This window comes from Triturus cristatus, chromosome 1_2, assembly GCF_964204655.1.
Source record: "Triturus cristatus chromosome 1_2, aTriCri1.1, whole genome shotgun sequence".
NCBI lineage: Eukaryota > Metazoa > Chordata > Amphibia > Caudata > Salamandridae > Triturus > Triturus cristatus.
In genome coordinates, this window is record NC_140580.1 from 854,457,863 (window position 1) to 854,477,469 (window position 19,607).

Sequence of the window (19,607 nt, forward strand, 5' to 3'; positions counted from 1 at the left end):
AGCCTCGGCAGCCCTACGCAACACCACTGAATAAGTACCACTCTCCACGATAGGAGGAGATAGTGCGCCAGGTTCTGGAGAAAATCTAGTTCACCTGTGCCCTCCAATTCCTCTTCCCAGTCCGGCTCTAACTCACGTTGGGCTGCGAGAGGGTCTTCAGACCCACTCCCAGTCCTCCGTATCCTGCGGAGGAGGAGGGAAGGAAGGTGGATGGAGAAAGGGATAGAAATTCCCCATCCCCAACGGCATCGGACGACACCAGTCCAGCACTGTCTCCACGTCAGGGTGAAAGCCGGGGACGGTGTCGGCGGGGTGGGGGGGGGGGGGGGGGCACCGTAGGCATCGATGTCGGATGACGTCAACCGGCATCAGCTGTGATCCAGGCATGTATTCACGGGGGTCTCACGACGCAAGAGCCGGCAGCTACGTTGGGGCCGGAGCCGGCGACGAAGAAAGGCGAGGACCCCCAGTCGGGCCCGCGGGTCTCAAAGCCGTGCCGGTGGGGCCCGACGGGCCAAATAGGTGGGCCATAGCAGACAGGAATTCCTGCAGCTGGGTCGGAGTCGCCGACGGACCCGGGAAAGGCGGGTAGGCCGTCGGCAACTGCCTAGGCTCCTCTGGAGCCGGGGGAGTGGCACCACCCGCACCCTCATCCGTGTCACGCGGCTGGTTAGGTGAAGGCAAAAAGCGACGCCGCTTCTTCGATTTCTTGTACTTCGTCTTACCTGACCCAGAGTGCAAAGATTTTGTCGAACTATGGTGGCGGCTCCGCGACTGGCCCGGGACCGGGACCTTGAACGGCGCGGAGCAGACTCCCAGGCCTCAAGCAACTTTCGGGACCGCTCCCGCAAAGTTTTTGGAGCCATGGCCCTGCAGTCGGGGCACGACGAGGGGCGGTGGTCGCGCCCCAGGCAATAGAGATGCGGGTCCGTCACTGACATCATGCGGGGACAAGTCTCACAAGACTTAAAAACCGGACATCCCTATACACCAGGAGTCAACGACTCAAAGAACAGAGACAAAAAAAGTCCCCAAAATACACTCAGTCAAAAATTGACAGGGGGTACCGCTCTCTCCGGATCTGCGCAGAAAAAGAAAGAACTGACGTCAGGGCGCGAGGGCGGTGTCTAAGTAGCTGCCGCAACGTCATCCCATCAATCACGACGCCTACGACGGACGTGGAGCCGCACGACGCCACCTTCCGACGTGCAGGGGTACTGCTGACGAAAACTTTCCGGATCCAGTCTGACGCCTGGGGATTTTCTAAGGTAAGGAATCTATCACTAACGTGTCTCTTTCAGATATGCTATGTCTTATCTGTCTGCCCTTTGCTGGGGAGGCCCGGAGAAGTTGAGTCAAGTGAGAAGAGGCACTACCTGTGCAATTTGATGATGGGGAATACAATGATGCCGTTCCAATGAGGAAGGGTGACTAGAAATGAAGTCCTCGTGCCTGACCCCCTGATTTTGGCAGGAAAAAAGATGTCACCCCCTGTGCAGATAGATGATGGGTAAACGTGGCATGTGCAAACAAATGCTAGAATCTGAGGATTCCAAACAATCAGTGTCCACTGCCTCAGGTCGTATTTTGCTCCTCAGGCACATGGCCAATCGGGTTCTCCAGCAATTTTCATAATGAGTATTGGTACATGTCCACGTTTGACTGTAGAGGCAGATATCAAGGCCACAGAACTAAAGGCAAAACATATTATACAGCTTCCATGCCTCTGATTTTTCATTTCGTTTTAATCAAAAAGCAATGTTTGAAAAACATTAGGTTTTCTCTGCATTAGCAACATATGCAGGTTGACTGGTGGGTGAATTCAAGGGCGGAACAATTCAGCCACTGCTAGTTACAACACTTTCTAAGCATTTTTTGTTCACCTTTAAAACAAAGGTCTTACAATGTAGCACAGGTAGTAAATTCTATGGTACCTAGTACAGACTCATGATCACCAGGGTATGTGGAGGCTTGGACTACCAAGCTCTCAGGGGTGGGGTGTTGGGAGAGGAAAGTGGGGTCGCCTGGGGCCAGGCGGTGGCTTTGGGCAATCATCCTGTCCACAGGAGCCCCTGTGTTGGGCCTACACCAGGTGCCCAAAAGGATGTCCGTGAGGGCTTCATTAAACGGCAGCAGGAGCTTCGAAGAGCTCGCTGCCGGTTGAAACACCTCTGTCAGGAGGTTAGTCCTGACTGCCACTGTAGGTAGCTAGAGGTGGAGAGCCTCGGCCGCCCTACGCAACACCACTGCGTATGACGCTCCCTCCTCCGTAGCCACGGTGGAAGGAGACAACATGTCATGGTCTGGTGAGGTTTCCAAATCACTGGCTTCCCCCAGTTCCTCTTTCCAGTCCTGCTCATACACCAACTGGTCTGCTAAAGGGTCCCCAGACCCCTCCCAGTCCTCCTCACCCTCCTCTGGCTGCCGATCTGGTCTAAAAGAGCCAGGGCAGAACAGGGGCACAAAAGTACCCGTCGTCGTCGGATCCGGCATCGGTCGACGCCGGTCCGACTCAGTGTCTACCTCGAGGTGGATGCCGGGGTAGACGTCGGCTGGGGACTCAGCCGGTGCCGGTGGAATTGGCGCTTGGGGAGGTGTAACAAGGTAGGTCAGCGCCGATCCGGATCCAAGCCTGGATCCAAGGGGACCCTGAGGCGCCGAGGCCGAAGCCACCGACCGAAGGCCCCCAGCCGAGACCGCGGGGCCCGAAGGCGCACCGGTGGAGTCGGTCTGCCCAAAGATGGTATGCATCGCTTCGTAGATACTCCAAAGCTGGGCAGGGGTCGCCCCGAGTCCCGGAAAGGGAGGGAAGGGAAACCCAAAGCTGACCCAGTAGGCTCCGCACCCGGTGCCGTGGGAGGGGTACCTCGTCAGGTCAGCTGACAGACCGGGAGAAGTCGAAGAGCGACTATGCTTCTTTTACTTCTTTTTGTGCTTCGACTTACCTGACCCGAGTGCGAAGACTTGGAGGAAAAATAGTGCTCCACGACCGGTCCCTCGACCTCCTACGTGACCGGGACCTCAAGCGACGCGGAGCCAACTGCCAGGCCTCGAGTAGCTTTTGGGACCGCTCCTGCATAGACTTCGGGCCCATGGTCCGGCAGTCGGAGCACAACTTGGGGTTGTGGTCGCACTCTAGGCAGTAGAGGCACACGCGGTGCGGATCCGTAATCGACATGAGTCAGTTACAGGAACTGTAAGCCTTAAAGCCGGGCATCCCTTGTGCACCAGGAGTCGATGGACTCCAACAACAACGAAGTCGAGAAAAAGTTCAGTCAAAAAATGACTGGGGGTACTGCTCTTGCCGGATCTGCACTTGCTGGTGCGGAAAAAAAAAAAGAACTGACATCAGTGTGCGAGGGCGGTGTCTAAGTAGCTACCGCGACGTCATCCTGGCGACCACGACAACGAACACGGAGGCGACCGACACCACCTTCCGACGCGCAGGGGTACTGCTGACGAAAAACTTTCCAGATCGCCTGGGGGTAATTCTAAGGTAAGGAATCTATACCTAACTGTTTCTTTCAGATCTTTTTTATCAATGCTAGTGCTTTTTATCAAATGAGTGCTGTTAAGTGATGCCATGCGGCTCCACATGGCTCAGCATATAAGCACCACTCTTGCATGCTGATTTCAGTTACTTTCTTTCTGTGCCTTCTGACAGAGATCCAAAGCTTCACTCCTCATTTTGTAGGTCTTCCTACAACTCCTAAAACAAGAAAAAACAATGTGCTAGAGAATGTCTCCCTCCCTTAAAACTGCAGTTTTTAAACCATGCTGCGACTGTAGGAAACAGATGCCGGTCATGGAAACGCACATGTGTTGTATCTGGTGTTTGGGCTCAGGCGCAACTCGAAGTTGTGCGAAGTGTGCCCTCCTGCACCTGAAGGCGATCTGGGACCTGGAAGCTAGGTTGTTTGCCACCAAATACAAGAAGATTCGGGTCTTGCGTAAAGTTTACTCCAACTCGAAGCCGAGGGCATGGGACTAGTTCACAAAAACCCACTCTTGAGGTCGCTCCTGCAAGATGTCCACTTAGCGGTCTAAGTCCCTCTGTAAGTCTAAGTCTAAGCGTAAAAGCAAGAAGGCGAAGCAAGACTCCACCCAATCCTACCACTCTATTCAAAGAGAAGGTGCAATGGCTTCACAACATCAGTCAATCTCCCTCTGGATCTCAAATTGCAGAGGAGATTACTCAGTTGATCGACAGTGCAGCCCAAATTTCCTGGGCCATTGATGGCGATGCAGTAGATTGAAGCCTCTAGGAAGGCCATGTTGGGGATATTTTGGCATGTAAATGGAGGTGAGGAGAAACATGGGTAATTTACTCCACACAAATAAATAAGTGAACCCTGCAAAAAACACATCAAAAGGTTGAATATTTCTTTTTTTTTTGCACATGCCAATGTTCCACAAAGTTATTTTCTATGCACGTCAGTCTGACCTAGAGCAGCTGGAAAACCCTTTAAGACTGTCATATGACGATTTCTGAAACATTTATCCAATACTATATTTACTATTTGAAAAAAGAAATCTAGGTCAGCAAGTGTCCCAAAGTTTAGCTGGTGGTCATGAAAAAACAAAAAATGATAATCAGTGATTAAAAATGTATGCATAGTCACTGGAAACTAATATAGTGAAAAGACAGTCTGCAATCTTATGTTCTTAGAAATTGCATTCTATGCGGACGATCCCACATATCTGGGGCTATGTTATTGTGATGGACCTTTTTACAACCTTTGATTAATTTGCTGCTTATCGTATAAAGAAACCAGAGAGACTAAAATACTAGCTGACAGAATGTCTGAATTTGTGACTAACATACACGTTGCTGGGTTTACATTATTAAATCAAGTAATGAACAATAGGGGGGTGGGGTGGGGGGGGGGTTGGGGAGGTCCAGATGGTTTAACTCTGACAGCTCGCTAGCAGCCCGGAGGCTGAAATCAGCCCTTCAAGCCTCTCCGAGGAACGCTGGGCTGGTTAAGATCCATAGGAAACAGTACAAACTGGCACTTAGCAAGCGCAGGGGGGCCTTGAAGGAAGAAGCTTGGAACAACCTTGTGGAAGCTGTAACACAAGTCTAGTGCCAAGTTCTGGAGCATTATAAACAGTCCCATCTTGGGTGAGGGGGCCACCAATGTTTTAGAAGCACACATTACTGAAAATGAGTGTGTCAGTCACTTCGAGGCTATGTTCAAAGGAGATCTGAACTCGTCCCCCGTACCCAACTCAGGGGGGTACTCATGCAAAACTAGTCGTCCTGGAAGAGAAAGTAAGGCGCGGTATCACCGGTCTGACCCGCAACAAGGCTCCGGGTCCCGACTGTATTCCACCCAACCTTTACCTGTCAGACGTGGCACTCTGTGCTCCAGTCCCCCCTCTGCAATTAATGCAGTTGCTAGGGTCGGTACTCCGACCTCCTGGGCCACCTCCATCATTGTGCCAGTCTTCAAAAAGGGGGACAGGGGCAGCACGGCGTGTTACAGACCGATCTCATTGATAGATTTGGTGGTAAAAGTGGTTGGCAGGATGTTGTTGGACAGGTTAGCGACCTGGGCTACTGACAATAACATTCTGTTGGATGTCCAATATGGGTTCCACCCTGGCCGTTCCACAATCAAACAATCCCTGAACCTTTTCTTAATCTCCAGCAAATATACAGCTGCCCGCAGCGGCACTATTTTCCTGGATTTTATGGATCTGTCTTCCGCTTTCGATTGCGTAAATAGGACCAAGTTATCGCAGATCGTTTTAACCTTAGGGGTAGACAGGGAGCTGGTCTCCTTTCTCTATGATCTTCACCGGGACACCAAGGCGGTAGTGTGATACTCGCAGAGCTTGAAGGCATCACGCTCATTACCTGTAAGGAGTGGGGTCCGTCAAGGCTGCATATTGGCCCCTTTTGTTTTTAATCTCTATATTAACAACTTGGAGAAAACATTATTGGAAACCACGACTGACTGCCCGCAGATTGGTCGGGGTGGCATCCTGGTTCCGCTTTACACAGACGATGCCATACTGATGGCTAGGACAGAGAGGGGCTTACAAACCATTTTGTCCAGTTCATGGGAGATCTGGACCTCAAAATCAATCATTCCAAATCATACATCATTCGACTAGGTTCCCGCCCCACAAGATCATATGTATTTAAGGTAGGACTTACCCCCAGCCCTAAAACTACAGTCTTTTCCTATTTGGGGGTACTCTTGGACAACAAACTTAACTGGGCTCCACAACTCACCCGTAAGAGAAATGACCTCAACAGGGAAGTTGCCGCTATCTTTAACTTTAGGTAAAAGACCAGTGGGGGCCCTACTGGAGCATTTTAGGGCTAGGTGCTTGTCAAAAGCATTTATGGCAGTGAAATATGGGGATATGTAGATGTAAAGGACGTTCAAATCTCTGAAAAACAAATTCATGAGAAGACTGTTGTCTGTACCTTGTTGTCTGTACCCCAGGGTATTCCCTCTTTTATTGTTCACGAAGAGTTGGGAATGCCCCACATCACAGACCAGATAGCTTTTAGCCCGCTGTCACTCTGGTTAAAAATATGTGCCAAGGAGGGGGAATCGTTCAACGAGGCAGACTCGTTCAACGAGGCAATCCTTTTAGATTATCTATCCTTGGATCAAGCGCAAAGGATACCTTGGTTGAAATAGATCAAAAATCAGCTAGCATGCTCGGGCAGAGGAGACCTCTGCACTAACTCCGAGGGAATTGGCAAAAAAGAGACATCCACCTTGAAGAAGACGTTTGGCATGCGCCGGGTTGCTTTAAGGGAAGAGAGGGAGCTAATGAAGAGAGTGTCCGCGGCTTCGTTATATTAACGACCACCGAGTTGGCGGAGCCATACATACTTGGCCTAGTGAACCCTCACAATAGATTCCTTTTGACCTGGTTTCCGCTTGACAGGTTTCATTTACTTCTCTCATACCCTAGGGGTGTAAGCAGAGGGTGAGAGAAAGTGCCATCTTTCTTGCATGGTATGCCCCCACTTTTTGCTGAATGTACTTTGACTGAGTGTGCCCTGGACTCCTGCCAATCAGGTGCCCAGGGCGTATGTTCCTTCCCTAAACAAAAACCTCAAACCCAAATTGGCAAACCCTGGCCATATGTCAGCCCCTGGTAAATGGCACCCTAGGTACCCAGGGCCTTGTGACCAGGGAAGGCCTCTAAGGGCTGCAGCACTCATTGTGCCACCCTTAGAGGCCCTGTACCCTAACACCCACACACTGCCCTTGCAAGCTGAGTGTTTGGGTACAAGACAAAACAAAGAGTCGACATGGCACACATCTGTGTGTGCCATGCCCACCACCTACACTGCCCTGGCATACATCAGCCACCCCTCTAGCTGGGTGCCCTATGCCAGTGGTGTGGACACAGGAGCATGAGCCCTGGGCCCCTACAGTACCCAGGTCCATTCCTGGGCACTGTAAGTGCAGTGATGCCATTTAATAGTACATGGTGCTGAGAGCTCGTCAAACACGAACTCCACAGCACCATAATGGCAACACTGAAGACTGAGAAGTTTGGTATCAAACTTCTCAGCACATTAAACCCGCACTGATGCCAGTGTGGGATTTAATGTACCAAGCACCCCAGAGGGCATTTTAGAGATGCACCCTGAAACCTAACCTACAATCCACGTCTTGTCTGGGAGGCTGCCTAGGCTGCCACACAGCAGACATGTTCATACCCCTGGGTAGGAGAGCCCCTGCTCTCCTGGGCCTGCAACAATGCACATCCTGGGCGAGGTGCTAGATCTCCTCCCCCAGCATGGGCAGGGGGAAGCTTCAAAGGCATTCCGCCTCTGTGAGCTTCCCCAGGCCACTGGCAGCCCCCACTCTAGCCGGAAGCCTGGCTGGAAACCCCAAATAAGGACAGGGGATGTGCCAGCCTGCCTACCCCAACCCTCAAGTGGGGGAGGCATCTCCGGGCGCTCGCCATCTTGAAGATGGGAAGCCCTACCCAATCAGGACTAGGCTACTGCCCCCCACCAAAAGGAGAGAGGCAGAAAAGGGGGTGTACCCACCCCAGGACAGGGACCCATTGGTCCCTGCCCTTCACCTTCCTGTAACGCCCCTAAATCTAGTATTTAGGGGCACCCTGAACTTTCCTTCCCCAGATTCCAGATTCCAAACTACAAAGAAGAGCAAGAAGAAAGAAGACCTGCCGTGCAGCTGCTAAGAAGAGGAAGACACCAACTGCTTTGGCCCCAGCCCTACCGGCCGGTCGACCCTCAAACCTGCTCCTGCTGCAACCCGACACCTCTTGTGGCTAGCAACCTCACAAACCCCGGAGGACCTGGCTACCTTTTGGCTCTAACAACTGGGACTCCCATGAGCCGTGGCTCTGCTCAAACTCATCATCTAATCCCTGGCATCAGCCCGGAACCACAAACCCTGCACACACTGCACCCGCCAAGCCTGGCCTGTTCTGGAGTGAACAAAGACCACGAGGATGACCCCACGGCGACTGTGAACCCGAGTCCGGCACCCAAGGACTTCCCTCGATGCTCCTGACGACGCCTGCAGCCTCAGAACCAGGTGCCCCCCCAATCACGATCAACAGAGGATAAGATTTCCCGACACCACAAGGCAACCCTGCACCCGGCTCCCTGCGGCCCCCTGTGGCCAACTCCAGGGTACCTACCTATCCTCCAACTACCCAACTTACCTCTCGAAGTGGTGGTGGCACCTGAAGAATCTTCGTCCCCGAGCTTGCAGTCTTTTTCTAAACCGGAGCATTCCCACTGAAACCAAATGAGCGCCCGAAGGCTCAAAAGCACCCTGCACCCAGCCGCCCGAGTGGCCCTGTCAGTGTAACCTCTGCACCTATCTACTTCCCCATTTGCCCTGAGCAAGTGACCAGGAGCCCAGCTCCCACAGCCGTGTGGCCTGCTAGTCAGCAGCCACCAACCAAGGCCCTCCTGCCTCCCATAGGATAACATTGGGCCTAACTCACTCTGCACCCGGCTGCTGCTGAGGGTATAACCACTGTACCTACCTGACCCTGAGAGACCCCCGAGTCTGTGCCCAGAACCTTAACTCTGCCAGTCGAGTACTTACCCAAAAGCCGATAAGGAATATGCTACTTACCAGTATGCATCCGTTCTTGGCATGTAGAGCTGCAGATCTATACACTGTGCATAGATCGCCATCTGGTGTTGGGCCCGGATGTTTGCAGTTTGTTTTTCTTCTTGGACAATGTTTGGAAGTCACGAGTTCGGTGACTCCTCCTTCGGTCCGTACTGCGCATGGGCTTCGGCTCCATCCTCAGATTGTTTTTCGCCAGCAGGGAAAAGATGGAGCGTAGTGATAATAGTAAAGAAACCCATGTGTGTCGTATCTAAATAAGATAGACTGGAACGTATACAGGTAGCCGGGGAGGCGGGTGGGCGTGTATAGATCTGCAGCTCTACATGCCAAGAACAGATGCATACTGGTAAGTAGCATATTCCGTTCGAGGCATATGAGCTGCAGATTATACACTGTGCATAGATTATATAGCAGTACCCAACCCTAGCGGCGACCACCGGTATCCGTTGCAGTGGTTTGAAACAGTGTCTTTAGTACAGCCTGGCCCACACTAGCTTGTTGTTTGGAGTGCACGTCTACACAGTAATGTTTTGTGAAGGTGTGCGGTGTTGACCATGTGGCTGCTTTGCAGATGTCATCTAAGGGTATGTTCCCTAGAAAAGCCATAGAAGCCCCTATCTTTCTTGTAGAGTGGGCTTTAGGTGGAACAGATAATGTTCTTTTTGCTTTCTGATAGCAAATTTGTATGCACTTTACAATCCACCTAGCTAGCCCTGATTTTGAGATGGGGTTGCCTTTATGCGGTGGAGAGAACGAGACAAACAACTGTTTAGTCTTTCTGAAAGATTGCGTTCTTTGTATGTAGTAAAGTAAAGCCCTTTTAACATCAAGTGTATGTAGAGCCCTTTCCGCAACAGATTGAGGTTGCGAGGAAAAAACCGGTAATTCCACCGATTGATTGAGATGGAAGGGGGAAATGACCTTGGGCAAAAATTTTGGATTTGTGCGAAGTATCACCTTGCTGAGATGTATCTGTAGAAAGGGTTCTTGTATAGTGAACGCTTGTATTTCACTAACCCTTCTAAGGGAAGTGATAGCTACGAGAAAAGCTGTTTTCCAAGTAAGGAACTGCAGCTCACATTTATGCATTGGTTCGAAAGGCGGACCCATCAGCCTTGTAAGAACTACGTTTAGATTCCACACAGGTGAGGGTGGTGCCCTGGGCGGAATTACTCTTTTAAGGCCTTCCATGAAAGCTTTAATAGCAGGCACTCTGAAAAGTGATAAATGCTGTCTGTTTTGCAGGTAAGCAGCAATTGCTGCTAGGTGTAAACGGATGGATAAGTATGCCAGGTTACACCTTTGTAGATGGAGCAGGTAGCATATGATGTGCTGTATGGATACATCTAAAGGGTTGATTGTATTGTTACGGCAGTAAACAACAAATCTCTTCCAATTTGCGGCATAGCATGCTCGAGTAGTAGGACGTCTGGCTTCCCTGAATGTTCATGCAATCAGGGGGAAGGTTAAGGTATCCAAATTCTAAGATTTCAGGAGCCAGATTGCAAGGTTGAGCTGAGCTGGGTCCGGGTGCCTGATTTCTCCATGGTTTTGGGTTAGGAGGCATGGGGACAGGTGCAGTTTTTGGTGTGGTACCACTGAGAGCTGTAGTAGTGTGGTGTACCACGGCTGCCTGGCCCATGTTGGAGCTACCAGAATGAGTGTGAGGGAGTGCTGTTGTAGCTTCCTTACCACTAATGGAATTAGCGGGAGAGGTGGAAAGGCGTATGCAAATTTGCCTGACCAGTTCATCCATATCGCATTGCCTTTAGACAATGGGTGTGGGTATCTGGCGGCGAAGCTTGGGCATTTTTTGTTTTCGTGGGTGGCGAAGAGGTCTATCTGAGGATGCCCCCACTTGTGAAAGAATGGGTGAAGAACTTGTGGATGCAGTTCCCATTCGTGCATTTGCTGCGTTTGTCTGCTGAGCAGATCTGCCATGGTGTTTTGTATCCCTGGGACGTGTTGTGCCAGGAGAAAGACTTTTTGTGGGATTGCCCATCTCCATATGCTCTGTGCTAACCGAGAGAGCTGTGGAGAGTGTGTCCCCCCCCCCCCCTGTTTTTGAATGTAGTACATTGCAGTCATATTGTCTGTGCGAATGAGGACTGCTTTGGCTGAGACTTGTTTCTGAAATTATTTCAGGGCTAGAAAGATCGCCAATAACTCCAGATGGTTTATGTGGAGTAACTTTTGTTGTGGCGTCCATATACCTTGCACTGTGAGGTGTAAGAGATGCGCTCCCCAGTCGGAGAGCGATGCGTCCGTTGTTAGAATTACCTGAGGAACCGGGTCCAGGAACGGTCGCCCTTTGGAAAGGTTTGTGGTGTTCCACCACTGCAGAGAGCGATGGGTGCGACCGTCCACCAACACCAGATCCGTCAGTTGCCCCTGGGCCTGGTTCCACTGGCGTGCTAGGCACGCTTGGAGTGGACGCATGTGGAGTCTTGCATGAGGCAATATGAAGATGCAAGATGCCATCATCCCTATGAACATAAACACTCTTGCTGGGAGAGAGTGCTGAAGAATGAATCTTTGGCGCAAGGCTTGTATGCTTGCGATTCTGGCTGAATTGGGATAGGCTATAGCTTTTGAGGTGTCTATAGTGGCACCGAGGTATTGCTTTGTGTGTGACGGTATCAGCTGGGACTTTTGGTGGTTCACCGTGAAACCTAGCTGGTGGAGTAGTTGGATGGTAGTGTTTGTATGTTGCACACACTGGTTGTAGGACGCGGCTTTTATTAGCCAGTCGTCCAAGTAAGGGAAGACGTGAATGTGTTGTCTTCTGAGGTGTGCCACCACTACTGCTAGGCATTTGGTAAAAACTCTTGGTGCGGTTGTGAACCCGAAGGGGAGAACCTTAAACTGATAATGTTGGCCTTCCACTACAAATCTGAGGTACTTTCTGTCAGAAGGGTGTATTGGAATATGAAAGTATGCGTCTTTCAAGTCCAGTGTAGTGAGAAAGTCGTCCTGGCAGAGGAGTTGGAGAACTTGTTGGAGAGTTACCATGTGAAAATGGTCTGAATGTATGTATGCATTTAGAGGCCGGAGGTCTAGAATGGGCCGTAGGGTCTCGTCTCTCTTTGGTATCAGAAAGTACAGAGAGTAGACCCCTAAATTTTGATGATTGATGGGGACCTGCTCTATAGCTTGTTTTTGCAGGAGGGAGATTACCTCTTGTTTCAGCAGTGTGGTATGTTCTTGTGACATTGTACGGTGCCTGGGTGGAATATTTGGGGGGGTAGATGTTAGTTCGAGACAGTACCCTGACCGAATAATTTGGGTCACCCATTTGTCTGATGTTATGGTCTACCAGGTTTGAAAAAAGTCTTGTAGTCTGCCCCCGACTGGAGTGGAATGGTCTGGGGGGAGCGGGGGAAAGTCATTGTGTGGGCGGTGTGGCAGAACGGGCGGTGTTGGTTTTGCCCCTGCCTTTATTATTGTTCCCTCTATATCCACCTCTTTGATAGCCCTTTGTGAAGGTAGTCTGAGGAGGGGACTTGTAGGACGTAGAGGCGTTATCGGCAGAGTAACCCCTGCCAGTGCCTCAAAAGGAGGAACGGCAAAAGGAGCGTCTAGGAGTGTGGGATTGTAATGCTCCCATAGACTTCGCCGTATCTGTATCCTTCTTCATTTTTTCCAGGGCTTCGTCTACTTTGGGCCAAATAAGTGTTGTTGGTCAAAAGGGTGGTTCAATATAGATGCTTGGACCTCCGGCTTAAAGCCTGAGATTCTGAGCCAGGCGTGGCGGCGAAGCAGAACACTGGTGTTTATAGCCCTGGAAGCTGTGTCTGCTGCGTCAAGTGCACATTTAATAGAGGTGTTGGTAATGATCTTTCCCTCTTGTATCAGTTCATGAGCCTTATTTTTATATTTTCTGGGAGATGTTGCATGATAGCCTCCAGCTCATCATAGTGCGCTCTGTCGTACCGTGCCAGCAGCGCTTGCGAGTTGGCGATGCGCCACATATTGGCAGCTTGCGAGGCAGTGCGTTTGCCTGACGCATCTAAGAGCTTGGACTCCTTATCGGGTGGTGGAGCCTCACCCGATGACGGCGAATTGGATCGCTTCCTAGCTGTGGATACCACTAATGAGTCTAAGGGCGCAGGTCCTTTAATATAGGCAGGATCTGTGGGGGCTGCCTTATATTTTTTCTCTATTCTGGGGTTTAAGACCCTAGCCCTGACTGGGTCTTTGAAAACCTCTGCCGCATGTTTGGTCACCCCTTTAAGCATGGGTAATATGGCAGTAGATTTATCTGCGATGTCAAAAGTGTCAAGTAGGAAGTCTTCCTCAACTGGATCACTGTGTAACTCCACCCCATGATAATGTGCCGCCCGTTGTAACAAGTGGTGGAACCCCAGGGAGTCCTCTGGTGGAGATGGCCTGGATGGATAAAGATCATCCTGAGGCACATCTGGGACATCTGGATTATGATAATCCTCCCATGGGTCTGGTGTTCCCGGAGGAGTGGGGTCCTGTGGGGCATCTGTTGGATCATAGTATGGATCCACTTGGTCATCAGGGTCTGGAGACTGGGTTGGAGAGCGATGAGGCAAGGGTGGAGAAGGTGGAAGCGGAGATGGAGGAGGTGTAGGTGGTGGGGAGGGTACTCTGAAAGGGGATGTGGCAGAGTCCTTCCGTTTTGGCGGTGGAGGAGGAGCTGGCTTGTCTAAATGTCTTTTCTTTGAAGATAAAGTCAAATGTCCTGTCTTTGGATCCTTTGTTAAAGTCTTTTGTCGAGGATCTGGTGTGAATAGCTCCTCCGGCACCGATTCATCTATCGGTGCCGATGTTTTCGGAGCCGACGGCTTCTTTGGGTTATCCGTGCCATGCTTTTTCAGGGCCTCCGATTTTTTGTTCGGTGCCGAGGCAGGCTCGGCACGGGAGCGTCGGTGCCGAGGGATTTGTGTTTGGTCGGCACCGAGAGGCCAGGTTTCGACACCGATGGCTTCGGAACGGAGCTTGGTGTGGTTTTCTTCGGTGCCGAAGGGTGTTTTTCGGCGCCGCTAGTAGGCTGGCTCGAGCCCGAGCCGCCGGGAGACTTATGATGCCTCTTCACCGGGCCCGAAGGTGGGGTGATGGAAGCGGTATGTTTGGTTTTGCCTAGGCCCGGAGGCGAAGGTATAACCGGAGTCTCTTTTGGTATGGGCGCGGGAGTGGGAGGGGGTAGAGTACTCACGACCCTCTGCGCCGGTGTGATCTCCTCCACGTCGGAGTCGTCGGCCTCGGAAGCGCTGACGAGGTCGTCTTCCTGTTCGGTGTGCTGCTGTCCCAAAGCTCCGATGTCTTCTCCGAAGATGTCAGGTGGAGCCGAGGTCGATGAGTGCGCCATGGTGCGTCGAGCTCGTCGATCCCGAATAGTCTTTTTCGATCGAAAAGACTTGCAGGCGGGGCAGTCTTGGGCCTCGTGTTCGGGAGAGAGGCAGAGGTTGCACACCTGATGTAGATCGGTGTGGGGAAATTTAGACCCACATTTTGGGCACTTCTTAAAGGGAGTTCTTTCCATCGGACGAGACAGGAGTCGAGATAGGCCCGAAGGCCGCTGCCGATGCCTGGAATCGAGGAAGTGCCGAAGAGAGAGATAAAGAAGATGATTTTGTTTGAAGAATCTCGATGGACGAGGATTTTTCGTCGAAGGTCGAACTGGAAGGGTTCGAAGCCGGAGCACGAAGTATTACATCCGAGCCCGATGGCGGAAAAAAACAATCTGAGGATGGAGCCGAAGCCCATGCGCAGTACGGACCGAAGGAGGAGTCACCGAACTCGTGACTTCCAAACATTGTCCAAGAAGAAACACAAACTGCAAACATCCGGGCCCAACACTAGATGGCGATCTATGCACAGTGTATAATCTGCAGCTCATATGCCTCGAACCTCAATTTTCTCCATAGGGTAACATTGACTGGTTTCTTCTGAAATTTCCTCTAAGTGTGGAGTTTTCAAAACTTAAAATATTCACCAAAAATCAGCCGAGTAACGAAAACACTCACCTGCTCTTAGGTGAGATCCCAGTGCTGGATCTTGGTGCCCAGCAATGACCCTGAAAAATATTCACAACCGTACTTACCAGTAACCCAATTTTCTTCTATAGGAAATCATTGACTGTTTTTCTGTGAAATTTCTTCTAAGTTTCGATTTTTGCAAACGTCAAATATTCTTTAAAAATCGTACAAACTGTGAAAACTTAATTACTTACCGGTTTTAGATAGAGGTCCCAGTACTGAGTCTAGGTACCCAGTACTGGATTACAAAAGTAACGAGAACATACTATACCTGCAACTTGAATTTTCTTCCATAGGGAATCATTGACTGTTTTCTATGAAATTTCTTCTGTCAACTTTTAAAATAGCAAAATATTGCCTAAAAATCATAACAGCAACTAAGTCGACTTTTATCACTTGTTTATAAGAACTGTCCCAGGACTGAATCTAGAATCCAGTCCTGGAATTACAAAAGTAATCCTGAAAGTAATATATTGCAAATAACCTAAAACTTCCATTGAACTCAATGCATTATTGTATTTAAAATTGTGTTGCCTATTGCAACAACCTGTAACTTTATACAAAAGCCAATTGCATATTGCAAAAGTATTACCTAAAGCATGTCATTCTGAGAAAGTATATTTGGATACCTATTGTTGGTTCTAAAATAAAACAAGCATATATTTTTTATATATAAACCATTGGCCTAGAGTTCAGTTATTGAGTGTGTGAGACCATTTGCTGGCTGAGTGTGTGCAACACATGCTATAAACTGTCCTCTGATACTGCCTTACTGCTCGACCAAGCTACCACTTTAGAGAGTAAGGTTATATCTAACTTTAGCCTCTGCCAAACCTCTGGGGACTGTGGACTCTGTACACACTGTACCTATTTGGGAACAGTATATACAGAGCCACTTTCTCACAGAGGGCAAGTCCTTCCTCCCTGCGGCTGCGATGGTTCATCTACGCAGGAAATGCTTAATTTACCCATGTTTTGCCCATTTTATGATACTCAGAGGAAATCCTGTCTAATCACCATCTTGAAACAGGCCAACTTTAAACAAGTGCAGCCTGCATTTACATTTTTACAGATGCTGACGGGCAACACAGTTTATAATGATTTAAGTTTTTTTTAAATCGGCGAGCTGTGATTAGATGTGTTACTTCCCCAATGACCCTGGGCCATAAGTCCTTGTTGAGCCATCATTGTGTGGAATGGGTCAGTGATTTTAATGATTGTAATGCATTGTTGCTTCTTCTTTTTATTGTTTTACCAAGCATGTATATTAGATGTACCCTGCATATAACTGACGAGCCATGAAATTGCTTAGGCCTGTTCTTGAGAGTGTACATTTTGTATCCTACTATTTTACCTTGGTATTTATATTGTGCTTTTATGGTTTGCTGATCATGAAACCGAATAAAGAAAGATGCTGAAGTAATGAACAACAACAGATTGCAAGTTAAATAGAACAAGCTTCATTTGAACTACAATGTACTTTTACATTTGCAAAAACCAGTTGAAAGCAACAAGCCCAACTAAATGTACACTGTTTTTAGAGTGTCACTAACTATTAGCAGCAGAACTCCCCTTTTGCATATGCCCACATACCCCTAAACCTTACTTAACACAGGATTTCCTGTACTTCATTTTGCCCTACACAGGAGAGGCTATGTCCTCTCTTCAGAAACTGGGATTCCGTCGCTCAACTTCCAAACCCCCCAGAATGACTGAGGTGGTGTTTGAAGGAAGGACCCCCCGATGCACCCCAACTTAACTTTCATCCATTCTCCATACACTTCCTGGTCTCATTCAAGTATAACTTACCTGGAGCTGCTGGTCGATTTCCACCTCTAGACACCTTGATGTCACACAACTACTTTTCGAATGATCCTGGTTGTTCTCATAACATTTTTAATTCATTAACTTACCTTGTTAGAAGACACATAAGCTGCCTGACTTCCTCTCGCATTCCCGCCGATCCACGGCGCAGGTTGTAGTCAAAAAGCTCCCGGATGAGGCCTTGAGATACTAAGATGTGGCGGATAGTGGAGTTGGTAGCCAGAGCTCTCAGTAATGTGATACAATGCTCAGTAACAGCAGAGGCACATCCATAGCACTTAGTGGATGACGTATGACCGCAACCCAGCACAGATAGAGCTCTGTACTGACTGGCTGTGAACGTGGGCTGCACAGTGGTGCGAGACGACTTTGTTGCTGCTTCTCTCTGTTGAAGGTCATATTCCAGCAACTCCTTCCGAGATGCAAATACTTTCTGTAATGAAAGAAACAGACTTGTTTAGCCTGAGGCTCCAGCCCAAGCGTAAAGGTTTCTACATGTTAGTAAGATGTCCTGTTAAAAACTCTCAAAAAACAGCTGAAGTGTAAGCTGCAGTCAGTAAAAAATTACTTACGAATAACATTAATTCTTCTGTTCTCCACAGATTATACATGTCTTTTGTGTCCTCAATACTGCATTAAGTAATCGAAAGTTGGCATCTTTGAAATTAGAACAAACTGGAGCCATGGCACATGTTCCAGCTCTGGTCAGAGCAGGATAAGATTTCTAAGTTTGTGGTATAATGATCATGTTTATCTTAGTCATTCTAATCTTGTAAAAAACAGCCTTTCCTGAAAGTCATTAACAGAGAATTTCAGAAGCACCATCTTTCCAGAGCCTGGAATGCAAGTTTTGACAACACATTTGCTGCATTTAGTGTTACATGTCCCTCTACACCTGAAGATTGCTGTAACCGGTATTCCAACTGTATACCTTCCCTCCGTCTTTTAATTATCCTTTGCATCAAAGGCGCACTTCCTACTGCACCATTGTTCTCCAGACGAACATGATGTCTATGCCACTACATGAACAAGCCATGCAGACAAAACTGAGGCACTTGGCAGATCTAGCCTCAGACCTCTAGAGCAACTGTTTAGTGAGGCACCTCTCGGTTTGTGTTGAGTTTCTTTCATGGCTTTCAAACAGCACTAACATGCAAGGATCAGGACATTGGCTTATCAAATTTCCCACTGAGCGACCACCAGCGTCCCACAAAAGGGGACGCTTTCACCTCTAGTCTCAATCGATAGATTGGTCATTTTGTGAGCAGGTATACACACTCAGAGTCAAATCAACAAGGAGCTCAAGGGGGAAATAAGATTGGGTCGCCCCCCACTCAAATCAATACTACAACAAAGTGACCCAATCTATTAATACGGAAACTCATTAGACGCTTTGTGAAAATGACTGAGAAGTATAAACTTTCCTTCTTCTGACCCACTCTCCACCGCATAGGTATGTAAGAGAGGTCCCTAATTCACAAGACTCAGTACACACGTAAAAACTACAAGAACCGTGTCCAAATGAAGCAGTCACTGTGTTAAAAAAACGAATTTGTGAAAATACCCTGTGAAATCACAGATGTAAAAAAACCACCACATGAATATCAGTGAAAAAATGTGTGCAAAACAAGGTAGTACCTCACGTGCGCAACACCACAGCGGGCTTAAACTGGTTAAATTGTCGCCAGTTATTCCACGTTTATCATCATAGGTTACTACCTTGAACAAAAAAACTGGAAACATGTACCAGAAAAATAATTGTTAATCCAAAAGGTGAACATATGTGAAAACCTCACACAATTCAGTCCCAAATTAAAAATTGAGATTGATCCATAGCGACCATATTTTTATTCTTAGCTCATGGATCAATTCAAAAATAAAAGCGTTCTGTATCTTAACAGACCAAATGCCGTTGGTACTACCTCGCTATGGATCAATCTCAATTTTTAATTTGGGACTGAAGTGTGTGAGGTTTTCACATATGTTCACCTTTAAGATTAACAATTCTTTTTCTGGTACATGTTTCCAGTTTTTCTGTTCAAGGTAGTGACCTATGATGATAAACGTGGCATAACAGGCGACAATTTAACCAGTTTAAGCCCGCTGTGGTGTTGCGCACGTGAGGTACTATCTTGTTTTGCACACATTTTTTCACTGATATTCACGTGGTGGTTTTTTTACATCTGCGATTTCACAGGGTATTTTCACAAATTCGGTTTTTTGAACACAATGACTGCTTCATTTGGACAAGGTTCTTGTAGTTTTTACGTATGTACGGAGTCTTGTGAATTAGGGACCTCTCTTAAATACCTATGTGGTGGAGAGTGGGTCAGAAGAAGGAAAGTTTATACTTCTCAGTCCTTTTCACAAAGCGTCTAATGAGTTTCCGTATTAATAGATTGGGTCACTTTGTTGTAGTATACACACTCAGAGGCCTGGGAAACAAATATCTTTTATCCTAGTTTTACGCATACACCTTCCTTCATTTATCAATGATCTTAAAGTCATGACTGAAGTATGTCATTCTAAGCCTCATGTGGTCTTAGTGACAGCTGACTCTCTCAGGCAAGGTAGAATGGACTGCAAGTCTCTGAATAACTATACTCACCTGTTGCCATCATGCTTGACAATACTGTGGGAGTCTCACTAAAATGCCCACAGCCAAGTCCTTTAA

General features: G+C 48.5%; 1 protein-coding gene across 14 annotated transcripts in view; it reads right to left on the reverse strand.

Moving 5' to 3' along the window:
• Window positions 1–19,607, reverse strand: part of UBR4 (ubiquitin protein ligase E3 component n-recognin 4) — a 1,980,383-nt gene that overhangs the window by 224,528 nt on the left and 1,736,248 nt on the right. For all 14 annotated transcript variants that reach the window (XM_085609056.1, XM_085609055.1, XM_085609054.1 and 11 more), the window contains one exon: window positions 17,023–17,366. In XM_085609056.1, coding sequence (XP_085465182.1) covers window positions 17,023–17,366 — 344 coding nt within the window. The remainder of the gene's footprint in view (window positions 1–17,022; window positions 17,367–19,607) is intronic.